Source organism: Haliaeetus albicilla, chromosome 12, assembly GCF_947461875.1.
Source record: "Haliaeetus albicilla chromosome 12, bHalAlb1.1, whole genome shotgun sequence".
In the NCBI taxonomy this organism is placed as follows: Eukaryota; Metazoa; Chordata; class Aves; order Accipitriformes; family Accipitridae; genus Haliaeetus; species Haliaeetus albicilla.
In genome coordinates this window covers 30,441,969-30,466,456 of record NC_091494.1, presented here as the reverse complement: position 1 = coordinate 30,466,456, position 24,488 = coordinate 30,441,969, and the positions used below count along the sequence as shown (strand labels likewise).

General features: G+C 46.2%; 1 protein-coding gene across 2 annotated transcripts in view; it reads right to left on the bottom strand.

Moving 5' to 3' along the window:
• DNAH9 (dynein axonemal heavy chain 9) overlaps nucleotides 1-24,488 on the bottom strand; it is a 209,550-nt gene that overhangs the window by 135,183 nt on the left and 49,879 nt on the right. For both annotated transcript variants that reach the window (XM_069798868.1, XM_069798867.1), the window contains 13 exons: nucleotides 23,084-23,241; nucleotides 22,628-22,766; nucleotides 21,128-21,415; nucleotides 20,442-20,652; nucleotides 18,029-18,156; nucleotides 16,898-17,006; nucleotides 16,066-16,213; nucleotides 14,285-14,459; nucleotides 9,798-9,971; nucleotides 8,858-9,065; nucleotides 4,329-4,494; nucleotides 3,350-3,452; nucleotides 2,558-2,797 (listed from right to left, as the gene is read on the bottom strand). In XM_069798868.1, coding sequence (XP_069654969.1) covers nucleotides 2,558-2,797; nucleotides 3,350-3,452; nucleotides 4,329-4,494; nucleotides 8,858-9,065; nucleotides 9,798-9,971; nucleotides 14,285-14,459; nucleotides 16,066-16,213; nucleotides 16,898-17,006; nucleotides 18,029-18,156; nucleotides 20,442-20,652; nucleotides 21,128-21,415; nucleotides 22,628-22,766; nucleotides 23,084-23,241 — 2,247 coding nt within the window. The remainder of the gene's footprint in view (nucleotides 1-2,557; nucleotides 2,798-3,349; nucleotides 3,453-4,328; nucleotides 4,495-8,857; nucleotides 9,066-9,797; nucleotides 9,972-14,284; nucleotides 14,460-16,065; nucleotides 16,214-16,897; nucleotides 17,007-18,028; nucleotides 18,157-20,441; nucleotides 20,653-21,127; nucleotides 21,416-22,627; nucleotides 22,767-23,083; nucleotides 23,242-24,488) is intronic.

Below are 24,488 nucleotides of genomic sequence, written 5' to 3'. Positions count from 1 at the left end.
CAGCTATTATGCACCCAGTGTTTGATTGCTTGTCCAGGATTAAAAGGAATTTGAAAAAGGCGTTATGCACCAACCTACAACTCTTACATCCACCAATTCTGCATCTTCCCCCAGGCTGAGGAAACTCAGATGGCCCTGATTTGGGGGGGGAAAGGGGGGTGTTTCCCCCTTTTTTTTTTTTTTTCTTTTTTCTTTCCTTTTTTTTCCAGATAGCATCACATGAAGGGTCATGGACCAGATGGGTAGACTGCAAGGTGGGGTGAGAACTGGCTGGACCACCAGGCTCAAAGCTCTAACTGGAGACCAACTACCAGCAAAGTTCCTCCGGGGTTGGTACCAGGGCAACACCGTTTAATGTCTTTCTCCATGACCTGGGCAGTGCACTCTCAGCAGGTCTGCAGATGATGCTGACCAAGCAGAGAGGTTATTACACCAAAGGGAGGGACCTCGACAGGCTGGAGAAAAGCTGTGTGAGGTTCAATCCACTTTTGGGTCCACCAGTACAAGACATTGACGCATTGGAGCAAGTTCAGTGGAGGCCACCAAGATCGTAAAACGGTGGAGCACAGGACATGCAAGGAAAGGCTGAGAGAAATGGGTTTGTTTAGCCCAGGGAAAAGGTGAAGTCTTACTGCTGTCTACAACTACCTAATGGGGAGTTACAGAGAAGACTGAGCCAATTTTTTTTTTTGGAGGTGCATAGCAAAAGGACAAGAGGTAGCAAACACAAATTGCAGCAAGGGAAATTCCGATTGAAATAAAAATATATAAACTTCACCATAGTAGATTTAGCAGTGCAACAAGGGCCAGGGAGGCTATGGGAACTCCAGCCTTGGAAACGTTCAAAATTTGTCTGATCAGCCTGACTTAACTTTGAAATCGGCACTGCTTGAACAGGGGGTTGGACAAGAGAGCTTGAACTAAATTATGAATTTATGAAGATGTAACAAATGCAACACATGGAAATGCATTCCCAGAGTCCAGAGCTTCTTCCACACTCAATTTCAAGAAAAAAATTGTGTTCCAGCAGAGCTAAACAGGAAATCAGGAGATCTCAAAAACCCGCAAATATTTAAAGTAAGGAAATAATCAAGAATGAATAGCAAAAGGCAAGAAAGGATTTCAAGAAAAAATGAATGACAATTTAAATAAACATTATGAGACCCAGGAGCCAGACTCCCTCACTCCTGCAGCCATGTGATAAACGAAAAGCCATCTGAGCTCCTGTCACTGCTCCTACCCTCTAGCCCAGCATCTAGATCTGGCAGGACATTTTCGAATACCCCACGACCTTAGCACCTTTCAAGCAGACTACAGTTAAAATTAAAGCTTCCCATTGAAATGCTGCTTTTCTCTCCCTCTGTCTTTCAAAGCACAGATTAACTAGAAGCCAGGATTTAACATGACCCACATCTAACGTCAAAGGCTGCTGATGTTTAGCTGAGCAGAAGTGACAGGTCTGATTCCTTCTTGACACAATGGAGTTATTAACTTTTTCAAGGTCCTGTTCTTGGATTTCCCATTACCTGTCATTACTTCAACTCTTGTCTGATGGACCAGACCACAAGGCACTGAACTTTCAGTACATACTTTGTAAAACAGATGTTAATAAGGACAGCAACAAATTACAAACTGGGGGTTTAAAACAGGTTATGGTGTTTCAAACCTCTTGATTTGGCTGCTGAGAACTTTCTCAAAGTTTATTGATCAGCCTTAAACTCTGAAAGGCTCTTTGAGCAGTAATACTTACTGCTCCAAAGCATGAGATTTCTGAGGAAAAAAGAAAAAAAGAAATCTCTCCACTGTTGGAAGAAAACACTTCTACAGCTGAACAACTTCCTCTTGATACAGAAGTGGCTCCAGTGGTAATTCAGTTTCAGCAATTAAGTCAAAGCTGGTTTTGATTTATTTATCAACCCTTTAAATGCCATGCTTCATGCACATGCTGAGTACCTGACCATCGAAAAGTTAAGAGGACATGCCAGTATAGGCCAACAAGCTGTACTGGCTCTAGGCAGAGCAGTTGAACTAGTTACTGTTCTCCTATCTTCAGGGCCAGTAGCCCACTAAATATCCACCACCTGCTTCAGTGCAATAAAATAATTTCCCTGTGTGGTGGAGCAGTGCCATTAATCCCAACATTTTACACATGTGGAACTGAGGCTCACAAAGAAAATCCCAGCTCCATCACACTTACCAACAGTCACTTAAATTGTGCTGAAGTCAGGACCCCAAAGCTCCCTTCAATTGGTCCCTTCTACAGCCAGAGGGCGTTTCAACCCACCCAAAACCTGCACCTCCTTCTGGAACAATTCATCCCTCCCTGTTGACCACAGGAGGCTGGAAAGTAGATAGGTTTCTAACTGATGTTCCTCAAAGTCATGGGTGATGGCTCTGGAATCCATCCAAAACCAATCAGGAAATAGGGAATGGCCCAAGGTCCTCCCCTTTACTCAGGGGACACACATGCTGTGTCATTGCTATGTGGGAGACTGTGTTTTGCTCACCATGGCATCAGGACAAGCTCCAAGTGCCACAGGACAGCAACTGCACTTACTTGGAAGATATTGGAGAAGTCTCTCAGGTTGAAAACGTAGTGGAACTTGACAGCCGTTGGCAGGAAAGTAGCAGCTACTTTCTGATGCAGTCCCAGGGCAAGGGCAATCAGCTGCTGAGCTGATTTTTGCACAGCCCCTGAGAAACTCCCACTTGTCAGATGCTGCATTAAAATGGTGCTGTAGATCCTGGACAAGGCATCCTGACCAGGGATGGAGAGAGCAAAGACGCAGAAGTGACGCTGAGGAAGAGAAAGGAAGACATGGAAAGGTCAGAGAGATGGGCAACCACCTCTCAAGCAAAATGCCCTTGGGGACTTGATGCAATTGGACACAACGCTAAACAATCTCATCTAGGTTCCCTTTCCCATGAAAGGTTGCACCAGATGATCTTTCAAAGTCCCTTCCAACTAGGGGGTGGTGGTGGTTTTCTTTGTTTAGGTTTCCTCCCCACACCTCTTTTTAATGAGAATATACTGCAAGCTCCATCAGGAAATTTTAGAAACCAAGAGGCTTTAATGAACTATGTTTCAGAGGTAAATATTAGCTAAATGAAGGCAAAATCTGTCTGTATGAACCAGGAGGCTGTCCTGAAAGTAGGTGTTAAGCTGGCTGGCAACTTGTGACTTCTTCCTCTGACTGAGCAGCAGAATGTGAGGAAAAACAAACATGGGAATAAGGGAGCAAGTCTGCAGCTTCACCATTAGGAATTAATGTTTTCTTCTAGCCTCATGTTTAAATAATCCACACAAAAATAAAACCAGTGACGTGCCTGCCATTGCGCAGGGCTTTACCTGCAGACGAGGGTTGATGGTGAAACTCCCTGCAGTGGGGTTCATGCACGACACGTACTGCACATTCGTGATCTCCTTCAGCGACAGCTTGGTCCTGTCGTACCTTCGGGCAAAACAAAAGCAGTGGCATGGTGACTGCGAGAGGGAGCACCAAGTGTGCAACACCCTGGCAGGCACTGCTGAGAGCACGGGCAGAAAGCCTGGACGTGCCTGGCAGGGGACACGCGGCACGCTGCGTCCCCCCCATGCCTCCAATGCTCCCGTGCAAAGAGCAGAGCCCTCTTTCTGCCTGACTTCCCTGACACCCATGGCCCAAAATTTCTGCCTCCATTCCACTGTCTCCATACTTAGGAAGCTTTTGGCCAAGCTCAGGCATGACCGTTGCTGAGGAGACTGGAAATTGCTGAGTCCCTGCCCTGCATTCCCCATGGGGAGACCTGCAAATATTCCTGTCCCATGCAGCACTGCTGGCTACAGTGTAAAATGCACTGATCTCCTTCCAAAACACTGTCACTGTTTTTCCTTTAAATTACCTCTGCCTAGAAAATGCTTGTTTGCTGCTGCCTGAGTGAAAACAATATTAGGTGTTCACGGAAGGGGCAGTTCATACCAGCTGAGGCCAAATCCATGGCCTTCCTCCACTCTCAGCATCTCAGGACATCAAGGCTGAGCATTGTGCTCCCCTTGCAGGCTTTGCACTGGGACCACAGTCACAAGCCACAGTAAGTGCAGAGCAAAGCTCCTCTCAACCAGGCTATGAGCAAGTGAGTTTGTTTCTGGGGACAGGGGAAACCCCAAGGGTCCACAAAGCTTGGTTCACCCAGAGCCTCCCAGCAAGCTCCAGCCCAGTCCAGCAGGATGCGATGGCAAACGCAGAATGGGAAGAGGGATCTGCACTTTGACTTCCTCTCAAACCCCATCCCCAGCACTGGAGCTGAAGAAAAAGGTCTCAGATGACCAAGCTGGAGCAGCCTCCTACCAGTGGCCATAGTCCAGGTGCTGCCTGATGAGCGTATGGGGCTGCACCGTCCCGTAAGCATCCACTTCAGGCATGTTCAGATCATCGATGAAGTACACAAGCTTCTTGGTACCTGGAGGGCCGTAATTTCTGCCAGCCTTTTTATCCAGAGGCTTCTCAAGCACACCTGTATGGAGGCAGAGGTGCAAAGCTAAGCTACCAGGGGAATCATTGCTGAAAAATAAAAATTATTTCTCAACCCAGCTTAATGCCGTGCTGTGTGTAGCTACAGCAGCCCCAGGAGGAGCTGGGCTATCCATAGGACAGGCAGGGCTCATCTCGCAGCACAGGGGGAAGCCCCCAGCCCCCTCCAGCTGGCATCTGGGCTGTTTATTGCTTTTTGGGGAGGAAGACTTGGTCTCGGCACAGGGTGCTGCTCACCAGCAGGACGGTGGTTGTCCCCAAGCTGCAGCTATAGAGCAGCTGGGAGACCTGCACAGGGCTGGCAGGGACCCCTGGGCAGCTTTTTGGCCTGACTCAACCCAAACCAGAAAGCTCTCAATTCCTCCTTTCAAAGAAAATATGACAAACTAACGGTCTGCTACAAAACAGATCTAATTCAGAGCAAACAAAAGCTTTTCATGCAACATAAAGCCTTCTGAAGCCCTTCTGCATAATTTTTTAAAATAAAACTTGCTTGCTGAGGTTATTCTGATCCATACAACAGAGCAGTGAGTATACTCTGCTGCCTGCCCAGCAATACAGTGACCGCACCATTAACACAGGCATTAACAGAAGCCCATGAGCAAAGCTGATTTTCTGAATGTAAGTGCATTTTCTACCTCTGTAAGAAAAAAGAAACAGGTGATTTTGGGGACAAATTCCTGTTCATCTTCAGAACAATCAAAGTAATTTTTTTTCTTTAAATGCACCAAATACCCACAAGTTCTCTGATCCCCTCCCCAGCATTACCCAAACCTCCAGATAAGTGACAAGACTCAATTCCAATAGAAGCTGTCAAATTACCACCTAGTTTTAAGTGGGGTCATGAATAAGCAAGGGAAAGCATGGAGAGAAAGGTTCCTCATTTCAAAGCTTTGGAAGATTTTATTCTGTTTTAGCAGAAGGCTGAGGTTATGTGTTGCTCTAAATTATAAAATGTGGGGAATATTTATAATGCTGGGCTGATATTTAATAAAAATCACCCCACATTGCTGCACATAATGTTTTATAGGTTATTGATTCCTTTGATTGCAGCCCGAGCAACCTTTACTGATTCAGTAAGTGGAAAAGCAAACAGAAGCAGCTCTCCTCTGCCCAGACCCTGGGATGGGTTTTCTGCCGTGTGCTTACTTGGAGATCATCCTTGGTCTCAGGAGCTCACTGCCTTCCTGAAGATGGAGGCAGAAATTGTTTCATTTACATGGCTTTGGGTTGTCAACAGACCTAGAAGGTGCTGTAGAGCAGCATGGTAAGTAGCAATTGTTTGTAACTAGGGAAGACTGGTAAATGTAAATGGGACTGAGAATATTTATAAAAATCTCCTTGTGAAAATGTACACTTAAGCCATTCATTATCATGTGCAGAAGTTATTAAGGAAGATTTATATTCTGCTTTTTTCAGACCACAAATCTTTTAAAACACAATTTTTTTTACTGCTTCGGTGCACTGCAGACAGCTTGTCTTTCCCACTACTCAAAATTCAGCTGATTTCTTGCCATAGACAGTTGCTGCACAAAGGAATGAATTGTGCTAAGAAAAATGATGAATCTTTCCTCAGTGGAGTCTCTCTCCCCCTTCAATAAAGCCACAATATTTGAAATTTCTGGTAGCAAGTTAAATTAAGTGTTTCAAATAAGCATTTAATTTAAATTTAATTAGTCCTTAATTAACATATAAAATCAGCCCTTTTTGAGGTTAAACAAGTATGCAGGAGATTCATCACACTGAAATGCAATTACTGGGGATCAAGTGACATGTTCATGAAAGTTGCATTTTAATTCAAAGCCGCGCATCTCACAATAATAATAAAGGGTCCATGTCTCTGCCTCTGGGATCCTGACATACTCAAATTAGCACCTGAAAGAAACAGTCACTGCAAACGAGACTTAGCAAGTGTGATTCCTCTTGCCTGCTGGCTGTTGATCAAGAAGGGGAAAAAAAGACCCCAAACAAAAAAAACATTTATTGCAATTTTCTCAAGGCAGATCTGGAGCAGAAAGGTGCTGAATGACAGAAGCCAGAGCTACATCTGATGGAGGAGCAAGGAGGAGCAGAGGCCCAAGAGGGCATGAAGCAGAGTGAGCAGCAGACATGAGGTCCCAAGCAATGGGCTGAGAGAGCAACAAATGCCACAGAAAGTGGTATTCAGTCACAATACACCAAAGAAAATCCCAAAACTGGCCCCAGGTTTGGGTAGAGAGAGTGTCTGGCTCCTTTTAATCCCTATGCACATGGCGATTCTGTAAACCACAGGACCCACAAGGATGGTTTGAACCACATACCTGTACTTCCACTAAAGGGTGCATGCTCTGCACCTTATCAATCTCTGTATCAACAGGCACCTTGTGTAAGAAATTACTGGCTTTCAGGTTAGGCTCTTTTTTAAGTGAAGAAGAAAAAAAAATCTAAAACTGCTTTGTATCCATGTTTTACAAATTTAAAGAGGTGCCTGCTGGGGAAAAAAAAGCAGCCAACTGACAAACTACACAAAAAGGGACAAATTAACTCTAAAAAAATGAGCAGTAGGGAACCAGGCCAAGCAGTATAAATCATGCTTCCCAATGCAAATCTCACAGCCACATCTTCATCCACACGCAAGATGACTTGCTCCTCTCTGCAGAGGAAGAAAGTCGCCGTCTCAGCCCATAGCTCACGGCCAGAGTAAATAGGGATGTGCTGCCAGGTCTGCCTGTATAAATCTCAACACCTGCACACACTCGCCCATCCAGATGGAGATAAATGAGCACACATACCCCCACCCAGGCAGCTAGGCAGACAGACAGACAGCTCAGCCCATTTACCAGCTCAAGGGCATTTCACAGAGACCCTGCACATGGAGAAAAGGAAAAGGGACACCTGGGAGGGGAAAAGGAAGGCTATAACCATCAGACTGCTCAGGGCTGCAAGACTGCCCAAGGGTGAGCTTTTACCCATTTTTTTGCTTGAAGGATATGTAACCCTTATAATTTGCATTCACACTGTGGGCACAGGCACCATCCTGCGGGGCTGATCGGCATGGGCAGGAAAGCCTGGGAGGGTGGGCACCAGCAAGACCAGAAACCCTTCAAATCTGCCCCAAAAAGCTGATGTGGCCCCATGACATGGCCCCAGGTTACACAGCACAGGCTGAGCCTGCGCTGTCACCTCTCTGCAAGCGGATCAGCCCCAGGGGGCAATTTTAAGCTCGGACACCTTTCTTAACATATTTGCAATGTTGGGAGCCTGGCAGAGCACAGAAGAAGCCCCAGACACTCACTGCCTTCGGCATCAATCTGGGCTGTGAGCATGTCCCCACCTAGCACCACTTGGCCAGGAGCAACCCAGACAGTGAAGGTGAAATCCTTGGTCTCACCGATGCTTCACAGATGGCGATCCTCTATAAGGCTGGGTCAGCACATTTGGGTCAAACCAAGCTACATAAAGGAAGCATTTTGTTTTATGGTGACCCAGAGCTGTTATTCAACTCAAACCAAACCAGATTGTTTCATTCCTGGTTAATAAATACATGTAAAAAATTATTTTATCTCTCTTTAGGTCAACTCAAAGTGAAAACACCATTCCAAAATGAGCCACTTTTCAAGAATTCCCTCCTTTCTCTTTGTCTCTGAAGAGACTACACAGCAAACCTGACCTTATCTTGGTCTCAAACTTCATTTTTCACTTATGTGCCAAAATCCTCCTCAGCAATATTCTTATGGACTTCCCCAGGGCCAACAATTCCGAGGGCCTCTGAGCCCCCCAGGGTCAGCAAGCCCTGTGCTCCCTGGGGAGGTGGGGATGCAGGACCTGCTCCATGGCAGCACATTGGGCTGCAGAAGGACACAGAGGACAGCACCAGGAACCGGCAGCCCTGGCTTACAGCCTGCACATATCCATTAGCAACATCCTCGCTGCTAATTGGGATGCAATTCCCATCATTGCACCCTGAGGACAGTTTGGATCCTAACCAAGAAACCCATTCTATTCAGCATGGACTTAAATTCAGGCATATTAAAGACACACCTCAAGTCAAGTATGAGCTGTTTGCTGTACAAAACAGCAGCAGATTTAAGCATGTGCTTTGGCACAGCCCTGAACCAGAGTTGTAGTGTTCAGAATTCAAACCCTCATGTTGGAAAATTCCGTCTTCCACAAAACCAGGGGTCTGCTGACCTGAGAGTTTCACAGGGGGATTTAAGAGTCTGCGTGTGTCAGTGCAGTGCCCACAAATGACACAGGCAGCTCGCCCACAGGTCTTCCTCTGAGCACCCCGCTTCAAACCCCACCGAACATTCCAGGAATTTGGTAGCCTGCCAGGCAGAAGTCCTGTGACTCAGCCGGTGCCTTACCTTGCAGCATGGCAGAGGTGGTGTAGTAGTTAAACGGGACCTTCTTCACCACATATGCATCCATGTCCAGTGAGGAGAGCTTGTCCCCCACCAGTACAGACTTCCCTGTGCCAGCATTGCCCACCAGCATCACCGGGCGCTGGCGCTCCAGGAGCCTATCCATGAAGTACCGCACACGGACTGTCTCTGTGGTGGGCACCAGGCAAGCCTGAGAGGGGCATAACAAGCAAGTAAGTGTCCCCATCCCTGCCACAACCCCACAGCCATTTTCTGGGGACAAGTAAATTTAGGAGAGCCAGGAATGAGTAATGTAACCCCAGTTTCTAGATTGCACTAGGAAGGGAACGATACACTGCTGCCAACCACTAAAATCAAACTGTCTGTACAGATGAAACCTTGACAGCTGGATGCTGGGAGCAGTATCTGGATCTCCCCACAAACACACATTTTGCTAAAATGGTAACAATTTTTACAAGTCATCTGATCACTGTGGCACTTCCAAAAGGAAAGAAAAGCGTAGCTGGCAAATGCAATTCACTACCTGCAGAAACTCGTTTTTTGTCCAAATCACAAAAACAACTCTACTTTCAGCCACACAGAATGATGACATGGTGTCTCAGGGGCTTTGTCACTACATTTTCTCACATCCTGCTTCTCTCTGCAGGCCAAATGCACCCTGGCCACACCAGCTCCTGGGTCACTGGGGTGGCTCTGAGCCTGCCCCTCATGTACACCGCTCATATTTGGAAGATGGATGGAGGATGTGTGTTCACAGTCAAAGCACAGTAAAGAAAGATGGGTAATTTAGTTGTTCCTAATAAAGAATGCCATCCTTATCATGAAGTGCTTGACCTTTAATGAGACTTCATTGAAATGCCTACGTACAGTCACTAAAATGCATGTACTCCTCCCAGATGAAAAGCGTGCAAGATTCACATACCTGTAACGGCATTTCTGGATCAAAGTCAAACTGGGGAATAAGTTTAGACCAAGGCTCAAACTTCTTTGTTTCTGGATCGATGTAGAAGTCAAAGACTGTTCCCTGAGAAGGAAACTTGATAGTCTTGAATTCTGCTACCCACCACTTGCTGAACTCCACTCTGTAGTCCACAAGCTGCAAGACAAAAAGTGGAGAAAATATGCTAATCTGGAGAAATTCATTAGTGATGGAGAATGTTATCTATCCCAGTCCACCAGAGTGGGATTAGTCCTTAAAATGTATTCCACAGCATAACGAACTTATCCTTTTTCCTATTATTAAGCGTAATTTTTCATTTTCTCCATTTCTTCTCATCACTCCTATTTATTCACCTAAATAATTCATCCTCTGTGTTGATCACTCTTGGTATGTCTGAGATTAGATAGATGGATCAATTTGAAAAAGAGAAATACGTGCCTATGACTAAACAGACTGCTTGATTGATTCTTGGTGCCTGCTTCTTCCAACAGACAAGGACACAACATCCGTCTACATCTGTGGTCATGGTTAGTCAAAGCATGCATATTAAAGCCTTTCCTCATAAATCACACCACTCTATTAATACTTAGTTGTTGTCTTCTGGCCTCTTTTCAAGCCTCAATGTTTTGGAGAAGCAGGATTGCAGACACCAGTGTACCAAAGCACCAGAAAGGGACAGTGCCCCTTTGGCTCTGCCGTGTTTCTGCGCTGCCCTATCACCCTGCAAGCACCCGCTTTTTCGTCTTTCCCCATTATATCTTTTTATGCATGGAGATTGTGGAGCATCTGAATTTTTTCAAGAGCTAGGGTGACAGTTTTGTTTTAGATGCTGGGTTGGGACTTGCAAAATGTGCTTACCCCCCTCCCCTGCCCCGGGTCTCCTGTATGACACTGGGCCAGTCACTCTGCCTGAACACCTTCCCATGCAGACAACGGGGACTACAGCCTTCTGCCCTGGGGAGAAGTGGGTGGGGGAAGGAGGGGAAAAGTGCTGTTAAAAAGATGTCTGTGAAATACGGAATGCATGATTTAGGCAGTTTTAACAGCAGAATTTCTTCCTGGGACATCTGTGGGTCTCTCCTCCCCATAGTTATTCGACATGCTTTCCCAGGCCAGAAGCCCAGGTGGGACCGCCAACACATTGCCCATAGACTGCTCTGCCTCCATCAGGAAACCTGGGTTTGAAGCTGAACTGAACCAAGGGTCCTCTGTGAAGTCTCCTGAGCCACCATCCATCAAAAGACCAGACGATTTGAAAAACACATTATTAGTATCCACAATTTTGCAGTCTCATGCTATTCAGAGAGGCAGAATAACTGTAATTCTCCATTCTCCTGTTGTTTTAACTCCTCGGCGCTGGCAGCAGAGTAGCCTGCAGCAGAAGAGGACATGCATCACTGCTAAAAGCTTTCTCACAAGGGTGCCCTTACCCCTGTGCAGGCAAACGGCCTGCAGCTGCATTGTGATGGGCTGCCCGCCCTCCCTAACTGAGCAGTTAAGTGGAGCCGCTCCAGCCCTGGCTCTATTGCCAGAACGGTGTTGAACTCAAACTGCTTCCTTAATAAAAGCCCCATATGGATTTCCGCTAATTTCAGAGCCTGGAAATGGCAAATCTATCATCTGTTTTTATACAGGGGCCCCACTACCCACCAACAAGCGCAGAGTAGCAGGAAGCCTTCCAGACTGTTTTTCCTGACATTTCGGCAGCAAAAGGTCAGCACGAAGGGCACCTTCAATGCAGAGCAATAAACAGACTTTATATTGGATCATTTTTCATCAGACTTCCCCTCGCTTGGACTGCTGTATCCTCGCACTCTCATCTCTGACATTTACAGAGCATCACAAGCAGCAATGCACAGTCCAGTCTCAAAGTCAAACCTCCCAGAGGGATGCTGTGCCCATGCAGCACAGCTCCTCCTGCAACCCGCACAGCAGCCCAGCAAGAGCACACTGCGCCAAGGCCACCACTCCCTGGGGAACCAGGCAGACAGCAGGCAGCAAAGCCTGTGATGCCAGGGACTGACTCTGCTATGGCACAGGGAACGCGGTGCCCATCTGCCACACGACCGCACTCCAGCCGACTTGCTCGAGGAGCTATAAGCTCCTATAATTAGACAGCAGCTTGTACTGCTGAAGCGAGGACAAGCAGTGCTTCCCAGGCTTTATTGTGGGGTTTATTTTAAGTCACCCAGCACTGACAACACTAAGGCAGAGTATTTCCCTACTGGCACATGGGAAATGGAGGGTTAAGTCCTCCACAAGGACTGAGAAAGCTGGTCTCACACAAGTCATTCAATGGCCACAAGGCACGATGGCATCAGGTGAGCACCAAGGTGAGCTTGAGCTGTTTTGTTTATCACTTCCCAAAGCATCTGCTCCTTGGCACAAAGCAAATATGAAGCACCAAGCAGACGTTGGTCTCTCATTGAGGCATATGGAAAGAACACAAAGAGACCCCGGTAAGCACTGGAGCAGCCTCTGAGAATGGCGGTGCCACCACATGAGCTGGGGAAGGATCTCCGGTGTCAGGTCCATGGAGAGACCTCCCACATACTCCAGACAACACAGAGCTTGACATAAGTCCACTAGAGACCAGATATGGATCTCTGAGGCCTTGACAGCAGTGCCCTGTCACTGGGTATACCTACACATCAGGACGACATGCTTTAGGCCTGAGGATGAGGTGTATCCTCTGACCAAGAGATGCAACCATCTAACAGGGATGGGGCAGAACCAGAGCAAGCAGCTCCAGCGGATGCCCAATGTACTTCCACCTGCAGACTTTGCACTACTCACAGTGCTCCCTGTGCCGCTTGCTGAAAATCTGGTACTCAAAATCTAGGCCTTCAGGTGCCACACATGCTCTTAGACCCCTCTACAAGTGCCTCAGGTTTCTCCTGCCTGCCTCTGAACCAGTCATGTTAAAAATCTCCAGCTTGTATAGACGTCAATCTGGAAACAGCAATGCCAACAGACAGTGGAAAGCCATCCTGCAAGCATGGGCACAAAGCCATGGAACGGAGCCAAGGGTGGCCCCAACGTCAGCAGCACTGGCAGCAGGGATTTGACACGCAGCCCGCTGTCTTCTTGTCCATTATTACTGTTAACAGTTGGAAGTTGTAAAACAGCAGCAGCTTTTCCAATTACTTGGAAATCAAGAGACAGCCCTGCTGCGCCGAGCTGAGCCATGAGGCCAGGAAACGTGGTAGAACGGGGCACTGGGGTGAAAGGAAATGCCCGTTTCTCCTCTCCTGTGCACAAGACATCGGCACAACCCTGATTCCCCCAGGCATGTCTGGGGAAGATCCTTCCCAAGATCCCTGTTGTTCACATGCTCCAGCTCCCACCAAAGCAGCTGTGTTTCAGCCCAGCTGGAAATGTCTGTGCTTCTCCCATGTTTAAGGGCCAGGACCTGAAGAGGGGCCTGAAAACATGCAGTATCAAATGCCGACCTCCAGAAAACTCAGTCTTATAATAATATCACCATACAAGAGATCACACCCACCTTGTCTAATGGAAAATTCAGGGGCTGACATCTGCAATTAATCCATAGGATAATAGGATAGATGTACTGTGGGAAGCAGCATGGAGGGTAGTGTCCTGTCTTCCTCTGCCTCTTGGACATGAATGTACTTTGAACATCAGAGACACCACTAGTGAATCACAGCCTGATTAATCCTCCTGGCCCAAGAAGATCTTGGTGTCTAGATTGTGCCCTCCAGCACTACAGTCTTGGGTATGGACATCCATCCACCAGCAGCTTCACTGAGCCCAGCAGCTCATGCCAGAGACCACCCAACAGCTAGATGCTCAGAGGGCAGTTCAAGCTGAGTGCCTACAACCATCAGCCTCAACCTCATCAGCATGCTCCCAGCAAAGGGTATTTCAAAGAGCAGAGCCACTGACTACTTCCACTTAAGTGGAAGCACATAATCCCCAAAGCCCATCCTGCCCTGCTGACCACCCCTCTTTCTTATGTACTTCTATCAGAAACTGAGGACAGACAATTCTTGACATCCACCTATGTTTAATAAAAGTCAGTGGTACAAAGCACCGGCTGGTTTGTCTTACATAGTGCAATGTCTACCTGTGCAGTCAGATGTCTGAAAGACTGCTCCACTGATATATTCATTTGATAAGTCAGTCTTAACTTGATCACATTATGCACTTCCACAGGCATCTATAAATTAACCTGTTTCTCCCCAGTGAAATGTGTCTGCATAAGCAAACATCCCTCCACCTTTATCACTTGGCCTCTCAGCCATTCTCCTCTGGTGTTACACCCTGGATAACAGGGTCTTTTGCAAAAGGAATTGTTGCATTCAGCTTTCTAGTTTATTATCACCTATACAAAAGCCCCAGGAAAACAGCATTACTGATACAGCACTATGTTTTGGAAAGTATAAAAAAAGAAAAAAGAAAAAAAAAGGCCTGTGTAAAAGATGCTGAAGTGGCATCTTCCTTCTTACCTGGTCTTGAAACATTGATCCACCAAAGGCCCAGACAGCAGCAAAGACAAAGTAAAGTTCATAAAGTTCCTTGGGACAGTCAGGAGGTGTGTTCTCCTCTGTCAGGAGGCATTCAAGGAGGTAGCACAACATCTGAACCATACTCTGCTCAGGAATGGGAATAATCTTCTTAAATCTAAGGGACAGAAATTGAAAGCACGGGAAATATAATTGGGTACAGCAACACAGTCACTCACAACCCAGGAAGGCAAGCCTAGAAATGCTTTTTCAGAATATTAGCATTTTACTTGTCAGCAGTGCGTGTCTTATTCCCTGGTACAGCAATAAAGACCCATTCTCTCCTTCGGACCTGCTGGCACCGGCACATATACAAGTAATAACAGTAATCAGAAGTTTCAAGCATTTTAAAACTTTGATCCTCTTGAAAGAAGTAAAATGGAAGACTTGCTAAAGGCAATGATTTCCTGTGAACACGATGAGTTCAAAAGCGGTCAAATAGAGGAGTAATAAAATAAAACCTTTCATCTTGCCATTTTACATTCATTTAAGCTACACTTACGGAATTCCAAACTAATATTGTAGCAGCACTGAAGTCCTCCATAAAGTAATTATAGCTATTTGAAAGGTCGATTCTACAATTTCTGAATTAAGCAAGCTACCAAAATACTCAGCTCAGGGCTGCCTGCAGCTAATCCCGTGGATTTCACAGTCTGACACAACGTTCAGTAAATAGAGTGGGAAATGTCCAATGGACTTTGCTGCCAACAGCTATAACCAGCTTGGTCACCCAGGGAGCAGCTCCCTAGTAAGATGCTTAACTCCTACTTCCAAAGACCACTGCTTTCACTAATGCAGCCCCTTCGGACACATCCCCATTGTGGTTGACAACTCTCATGCTCAATTGTACACTGATTTTTTTATTTTTTTTTTTTTAAATGAAGGTGCAACTATGGGAAGCAAGCAGAGGATAGGAGAAGCTCCCTTACTCAAGTTTGTTGGGACTCTACTTTGGCCAGTCCTCACCACAGTATGAGTAAGAGAGCTGTCTCCCATGATGATAAGCAAGAACCACATGACTTCTCTGTGGGCATTGCTTTGAAGATAACTCAAGCCAAGGAGCACCAGGGCCCTTCCAAATACCCAATTTCTTCATGTTCATTGGATTGGTATCCATCCATGAAACATGCCCACGCTGGATGCCAACACAGACTGACTTAATTTTGTTCAAATGCATCAGGAAAGAAATTCAAGAGAGAACTGCCTGTAGAGCAATCCCACCCTCTCCTACAAACACCAACTTCCTTCTCATCACCAAGGGGCAGAAAAAGAAGTGGGGAGAGGATGAAAGAGGATCTGTTCTCTCCACCTTCCACGCTGCATACAGAAAACTTCCCTTCAGAAGCAGTCTGAAATCTGCTCTACTGAAAAATAACTTGTGGAGTGACACATCAGGAGACTGAAAAGACTTTCTCTTTAGGATCTCCTGGATTTACTTTCGAAGAGATACAGAACTGGTACAAGAAGTACAGGAACAATCAAATCAAAATCCAGTGAAAACCAGATCTGACCAACACAGGATAAGCAGGAGTGTCAGCTCCCCCACCTCTCCCTGTTGTTTCTCTGAGCTTAAGCCAATGATGCTCAGGACTCTCAGGGGCGAGGAGGAAACCAGCCAGCCGTGCCACATGCAGCACAACCCCAGCAAAGCACAGCTGGTCTGGAAAGCGGCGAGTGTCCCCCTGCCCTTGCCAGCAGAGATACAGTCACTCTTCAGATGGTACCTTGTTCTGAGGGTGTCCAGGCAAATCGGCAGGTACTTATCAAACAAAATGGTCAGGTTGGCTCTTTCGGACTGGATCTCTCGCCTGTCAATCCAGCTGCTCACCGGGGGATTCCAGCCCAGATCTGATGGGTTGATATACAGGATTCCTTTAGGCCCAGGATAAGAAAGAACATATAGTAAGGACGCAGCAGAGACTATTCCTTTTCTCCAGCAGAATTTCTCAGCTACTTTCACACAGCTAAAACCCTGTGAAATACACCTGGGTGCCCCATTGCCCACCCCCTCCTCCTGCCCCATTGTAGAGTAGAAACTTTAACAGTGAAGAGACTTAACTCAGGCAAACAGGACACATTTCATGACCCTGCCCCAAATTCAGAACACAAGTCATGTTATTGCTCTGGGCCCCATTTCCCCATGTGTAAAAGTAGGAGACACCTTCATTCACTCCTCCCATACTTCATGCACTCCTCCAGGAGATCAGAAGCTCTTTGGGATAGGGACTGTCCCTCTCCTCATCAAGTCCATACAGGGTTTTGCACAACAGGAGCAGTCTCTCGGTGATGCTGAAGCCACAATCACCCATCAACAGTCAGAGAGCTCTGGGTAAATCTCCAAGATGATGACAGCTCCCCATATGGATCTGGGGTCAGAATCCTCAGTTTGTCCATGTGCTTCAGGAACCTACCCTAAGCCATCCACCAAAGGCAGCTGTGATCCCAGGTTAGGAACTTTCAAGAGGGACCAAGTTGGCCAACAAAAGACTGGTTAATGGCACTAGATCCTACCTGGTCCATGCAAAATCCCAGTGTGAAGCTCAGGTCAGGACTCACCCGCTCTGGACACAGTCGCTGGGGTGGCCGTCCGCAGGTGGCTGATCTCAAAGACCAGCCGCATCGTTGGGTTCAGAGGGATTCTCTCATTGCTTGCCAGGGTCAGGACCTGTATGTGGCAGACAGACAGACAAAGGCCTCCCCCAGGAATAGGAATGAAAAGCATTCAGCACTTTGCACTAAAAAGCTTGGCTGCTGTGTCGTGGTTTAACCCCAGCCAGCAACTAAGCACCACGCAGCCGCTCACTCACTCCCCCCCATCTAGTGGGATGGGGGAGAAAATCAGGAAAAGAAGTAAAACTCCTGGGTTGAGATAAGAACGATTTAATAGAACAGAAAAGAAGAAACTAATAATGATAATGATAACACTAATAAAATGACAACAGTAGTAATAAAAGGATTGAAATGTACAAATGATGCGCAGGGCAATTGCTCACCACCCGCCGACGGACACCCAGCCAGTCCCCGAGCGGCGAATCCCTGCCCCCCACTTCCCAGTTCCTAAACTAGATGGGACGTCACATGGTATGGAATACACTGTTGGCCAGTTTGGGTCAGGTGCCCTGGCTGGGCATGAGAAGCTGAAAAATCCTTGACTATAGTCTAAACACTACTGAGCAACAACTGAAAACATCAGTGTTATCAACATTCTTCACATACTGAACTCAAAACATAGCACTGTACCAGCTACTAGGAAGACAGTTAACTACATCCCAGCTGAAACCAGGACATGCTGTCAGCCCAGTTCCTCGAGGCAAAGCAGCTGATTTCTAAAAGGTAGTAGAATGATCCTTCTCTCTTCCACAACCCAGAATCAACAGCAGTCCCTTAGGGTGGGGAAAAAAGGTGTAGGATTATGACCCCACTCTATTTTTAAAGAGCCTGAAGTTACGATCAGGGCATTTGTGGTTACTCATGAGCCTGACTCTCCAGGAAAGGGAAACTCCAGTGAAAACATGCTTTGAGCTATTTCTCCCATGCATCATTTTCTTTATGCAATATTGTTTGGTATATCTCAAGACACACAACTGCATTATTCTAGAAGGTGTTATTTCAGCATCTGCACTTCTCCTAGGCTGAATATCAACACGCAGTCAAGGAATACCTGCTTCTTTAACTTATATTCATTACCTTATTATCATCCATCACAGTATTAAGAGATTCAATCCACATTGGATCAATATCTCCATCTAGTACCATCCACTTGGGACCATCATGTGTGATGTTGGCCAGCTCTCGCATTATTGATGAAAACAGTCCTGGGAGGGTGACAGGAATATATTGATGAACACTGAAGTTGCCACCTGCTCTAACAGTTTTCTCTAGTAACTTACTAAAAATTATCCCAATTAATGCTTTCCTCTTAAGCATTCAAAACTCTATGCATCTGTACATAAATATAACACTATATGGGTCTAGTCTGCTTTGAAGAAAAAAGACATTATCAGTTACCACCACTGAAGAGGACTGCAGACCTACACACGAGCTTCCTTCCCACCGAGAATCATAAGGGATAAGAAAAGTGAAGAGCAGATACTCAGAGGCAAAAGAAGGTATGAATTACACAATGCAGAGAAAACCATCTGAATATGCCTTGAAAATTCTTATGAATGTTTTTTTGTGGCTCGAAGTATATCAGGGAAATCAAGATGCATTAAATACTGGGTCATGGCTTTAGTGAGATTGAGGGGAGAACAAGTACAGAATGACATTGAATGACAGAACAAAATGTCAGTAAAATCAAGGAGACAGAGAGGATACAGTGTCTCAAGGGGAGTAAATAATGAATGTTAAGAAGAGCAAGAAGGCTGGGAATAGAGCAGCAGTACTGCAGAGCAAATGAAAACTCCACAAAACTATCGCTCTCCTCTACATGTGAAAATACCTAGGGAGACACTGGTCTTCATGAAAAAACATCAGGCAAACACTAAAAAAAAGCCTCTCTTCTGGTGAATTGTGACAAGCACACTTTTTTTTCTCCAGGACAAGCTATTGCTTTGTGATTCAGGTCAGGAACAGCTAGTGGCATTATATGACTGAAGAAAAAGCTTGTGCACAACAATGCAGGACAGCTCGCCTGAAACAGGTATCCGATTCTGAGATCAGGTCAAAAAAACCCCAATTCACTGGCTGTGCCTCGGATCAGTTCCTCACATGTTGGACACATGCCTTGGAAACTGCTCCAACATCATTAGTATCAGAAATAGCTACTGTCTCTGAGCATCAATGCTTCCCTCATATACACCATGACAGTGGTAGAGAGAAAAGTGCCTCTCTCCTAACTTTGTGCATCCACACCACAGAGTGGTCTTGGGATTTAAAAGAAGAGTTTGTTTCTACAAAGGACACTTTTAGGATTCCCTTCTGGGGCCTTTTACCACCTAACATGTATAACCTTTTCAACTCCTGATAATGAAAGGAGTGACAGGATGAAAACGGGAAGAGGAAAAGAAGGGGCTTATCCATAAGGGAACACATCATCTCTTGTTAGGCTGTGGTGAAGACTGCCTTGCTGGTCTTTGACAACAAGAAACAAAATTTCCAGCAATGGTTAATGCAGAAAACATTTGCCTTGAAACCTCAGGGAGGAGTCCTGTAAGTTCCCTTGAAATATTACAGGCTAGAAACCGCTGGACAGCCACCTGTAAAATGTCCCTCCTGCTGTTCAGTGCCACCCACAGTCCTTGATCTGCAGTCACTGCTGCAGCCAGTCTGCAGAGTTCAGGCTGTATCCCACACTTCCCTCTGTCACTTTGATTTAGGGTCTGTAATTACAATTAAAAAGAAATTAACCCTGGCACTGGAGCAAAGCAGGGGGTCAGGAGGGGTCCGTGGCGGGGGCCAGGGGAAGTGGGTGGCAGCTCATATCCTGGCAGACTTCTGACCAAAGATGATTTATGGCAACATCTTCCCTTACCTCCCCCACACCTCCCAAACCAGCCACACACGTAAATCAAAGCTGCCTTTACGTATTAGTCACAACTGAACATTTTCACTCCAGATTTCTGTAATCTTTCAGCAAGCTTTAAATGCTCATCTTATTTTCCTCAGGAGCAATCAGGATCAACAGACTGGCAAATGCTAGTGTACTACAGAGATGGGGCAGCAATATTAAAGTGGAAAAACATCACTTTAAGGCTGCTGCATGTGTGCTACCAGCTATGGAAACCTAGGGATGGCACATTTTGGGGGGCCTCAGTGCACACCATAGGGCAGGAAGGAACTCTCTTCCGTCACCAGTCCAGCTAACCCCAAAAAACTGCCTGCCCCATTTAGGAACTTGTAAGTGTTGGTATTAATGGACATGATAATTATTCTTATGGCAAGAGGATAAAGCAAGTCTATGCTATACTTCCCATTTGAAGATAAAAAAGCTAAAACATCCTGTGTATCCTTTCAACAACAAACTCTCACATGGCTGTGAGCAGCAGACAAGCACCTAGGCTTTTAGACCCACATACAAAGAACCAGTCATCCTGCTGCTGCTCAGGAAGTTCATTAAAAATATCTTTCTTTACAAATTCAGGCATAAAAGGACATTTACCATCCTTCCATTCTCTTGTTGCTGGGTTAATGATGCCAAAAAGTTCATCGTTGGTGACTGCCTTGGGGTTGAGGTCTGTCCAGACAGGACGTCGCTTCATTATCTGGTAAGTCTTGTTCAGGGATCTCATCACCTGAGACTTGCCCGTGCCTGCATTACCCACCACGAAGACAGAGTGCCGGACTGTCAGCAGCTCCTCCAGCTGCACCACCTGAAAAAAAACACTCCTAAATTTTAGACAAAGATGCCAAACTGAAGTTCAGATCTACAAAACAGCTCCCATTGGGCCTCTTCTTTAGAAAGATGTGACCCAGAAACAAATGGATTTGACATTGGTTTTGGTCTACCCACTCTAATCATGATGGGTGAAATCCTCAGCCTGCAGACAAACTTCCAGCACTATTTACATCTGACAGCCATCAGCCAATGAGGCTTTACTCTCCAGGGGCCACACTTTCATGAGCCTACAAGAGTTAGCCCCTTTGTAAACTCAGGAACCAGGCCAGTACTGGCTTTAGGGGCAGGTGCAACTGCATCAGGCCCAGCAGAGCTGACCCGGTCCTCCATCAAGGTCTGCCTGCAAGGGGAATATTGTGCAGAGCCTTCTTTGTAGAAGCAAAGATGGTTGAGAAAACCCAAATGATTTGGTGCTGGTGTAGGTACAACAGAAGATCGCTTGGTCTTACTTTGAGCACAAAGTTGTCCTCAGCCTGCAGCCGGAGGTCCAGCACAGCTTGCCTCACAAATGACTCAAAATTCAGGTCACGCTTCCGAGGCACGTCCAGCGCAGGGAAAAGATCCCCAATCAGCCCCATAAACACTGGCACATCATCGGTCACAATCTTGGGGATGTTAAAGTCACGAAGTGAGCGCATCAGAACCTGATCTTCGGGTCGCTCTGGGTCATCTCGTTTGAGGGAACCGGCAACAACTAGCACTGACTTGATTGCACGCAAGCCCCAGTCATAGTGATCCTGCATGGGGGGAGAGGGGGGGGGAAAGAGGGATGAGTTTATGCTTAGACAGTACACCACCATGCAGGGGTAAGAACCAGCAGCTCTAAACTGCCAGATAAGTCAGCAATAGAAATACATCCAAATCCATTATTTGCATTGTGGCCAGAGACCTCCACCAGCCTAAGTTACCTGATTTCCATTTCAGTAGGTGAGATTCCCATCAGGGACAATATTAGAGAGTCAAATAATTCAGCTGTTCATACCATTATCTGGGCTCTGAGTTGGCAGTAAGACAGCAGTAGGACTTGCACTCTGGAGACCTAAGTAATTTGTTTCACGTAAATCATAAAGCAGCTAAAGTAAGGCCAGCCAGACCCTTGGATCTGCAGGAGATACCAAGGTGAAAGATTTGTTAGTCCATTATGAGGCCCCAAATACCCAAGTTTCTCCATTCTGCCCATCACAAGAATACCAGGGGCCAGTAAGGGCATTGCTGAAAAAGAACCACAAAGAGGCGTGACAGGAACTCTCAAGCCAACAAGCAACTCTTTATCTTTCTGCTCTGTTAAGACCCTCCAGAGCACAGCTGAACAGCTGACTGCTTTGTGTGGGAGGCCACAGCTTCCACCAAGACCTCCAAGACACCGCACAAAGTTTCTGTGACAAGGCATCTCCCACCCAGCCTCATGGTGGCACAGCCAAGATCAGGTTTTACATCTGGAGTCCTGATTTAACTCTTCACTGAGCCCAGCTTTGATCTATGCAAGTGATGACAAGGAAAAATCTGATTAATTAGAGCTTTGCACTGGAAGTGACCCTACTTTGTCAACACCTGACACGACAGCGAACTGTTAGGCTGAACTCAGAGAGGGACACACATCATAAACCCCTTGCAGGCAGGACAATCAATAGGAACGAAGAGACCGGAAAGCAAAGGGTCACTCGATACTACCCCAAACATGGTGCCATTTGAGCCCATTGAAAAATCCCTCCCATTAATGCAGCTGGTCAAGTGCTTTTGTCCCTGCAGATCCTCCAGTAAAGCACTTTGAAAATTTCATTGCCCTGATGACCACAAACCACCTCTTCTCCCAGCAGCTAGTGCAAATGCAGTCATTAAATAAAAGCTGTGAAGCTTTAGCCATGAAGTGAGTGGCAGAGTGCCATGTTCCTGCTGATTTTGGAGATCAACAGGCTTCATTGTAACTGGAGCCCCAGAAGCAGGCTCACCTGCTTGGACAGGAGCTCTTTGCAGAGTTGGTACAGGGTAATGAACTTCCTGGCTAACACCCGGGCCTCGATGAATCCCTCAGCCACCAACATAATTTCACAGATCAGCTCAAAGTCTGGCACAACCATCGCACATGGCCTAAAAAGACAAGCAAGAAAAGATTGCAGAACAAGTATTTCTTGACTACAGGTCTTAGGGGCAGTGGATTTGTAGCTTTATCTTCCAGGTCTTCTCCAGTGAGCCAGGTCACACACTGCCTTTCCCATCGCAAGGGACAGAGCTCCTTTGCCCTGACTGTGCATTCCCAGACCCAGGCTTGTTGTGCAAGGCTGAAACTATCCGCAAGACTCCGATGTAAGTGAATTCCCCAAGGAAATGAAGTCAAGCCTGGATATTCCAAAAGACAATTTATGCCAGTCTTATAATACAGGTCACAAACCTTGACCTGCACTCACCTGAAGAGAGCTTTTAAATTCTCAGGTAGCTCAGTTCGCCCTGCATAACCAGGGTTCATGGTGATGAAAATGCCTACTGAGGGAACTAAGTTAATGTCTTCTCCAAGAAAACTGAAGGATTTCTTCTTTTCCCGTATTGCATCCTGCACACTCTTCACCTAGAAACAAAGACAGTGTTATAGTATTGGTGTTCAGTTATGGAAAACACACCAGACAACAGTGCTGCCTTCCTTACGCTTGGCCCCATGATGACTGGGGCTTATCACTGTTTTGTTTTGGGGTTTTTATTGACTATATAAAGCTTTATACGCTGTTTGGAGTAAATCTGTATGGCAATATCAATCTCCCATCATAATCGAAATCTGACAAACCAGAAAAGAGAGCTGAAGAGACTGGGCAGTCAAACTGCAAAGAAGTTGCAAGAATTTGCCCTGTTGCTCTGTAAGACAATGCTCACAATGTTGAGGAAGTGCAGCTCAGGAGAAGGAAATGCCTCCAAAGCTGCCTGCATCTCACCTTGGCTTTTGACATCACCTGTGGGACACTTCTCAGCACATCTCACAGCAAAAACACCACCAAAGGCTAAATCATCACTTTGAACTTCCCAACCTAGCAGGAGGCTAGATACCTGAGATGAGATGCAGGGCTGTCCAGGCATCCACAACACAGCCAATACCCAAATGCAGTCCCAAGAGTCTGACCCAATACAGGCCCCTGATTCCCCCCACCCATCTTCACCTCTCCCCACTGCTCTTCATGACAGCCCAAAACCCTCCTGTGCCTGCTCTGTTCCTTGATTAGGCCCAGAAAAGGAGCAGCATTTCCCAATAAACTTAGCCTCAGCTCAATTGCAAACTGATCGCTTGATATTGCTATGAAAGATTTTGGGACATCAGATGCTTGATTTAAAACCAAAACCACAAGGCAGAAGCTGTAAGACCTCCCCTGACACCTTCACTCACTAATATTGTATTGGCTTTTATATTTGCCTGATTGCAGCTTTGTTCTTCTCATTCCTCACCTTCCGAAGAGAGCAAGTTTATTAAAGCTAGATCACCTTCTTGCAAACAGCACTTCAGCGAAGGATAAATCTCTCTATATTCACTACTCTAACCTTACTGCTGTTTGCCATCTTAAAGTTAAGCAATTAATCGAATTTTTCTCTGTAAGGAACCATATCGACATTAGCTGCATGACTAAGACAGCCAATTAAACATCGCCATGGTTACACTCTTAATAGCAGCCAGGAGACATGATGATGGAATGACAGCCGTGCTGCTTTCTTCAGATGCTGCGCTCCAGCCAGGAGCGAGGGAATCATTAGCAGTTGAGTCATATCTGGGCTTCTTTTGTTCAGCTTCCCTTTTTATTTTAAGATCCTCAAAGACTTTTTTTCAATGACAAC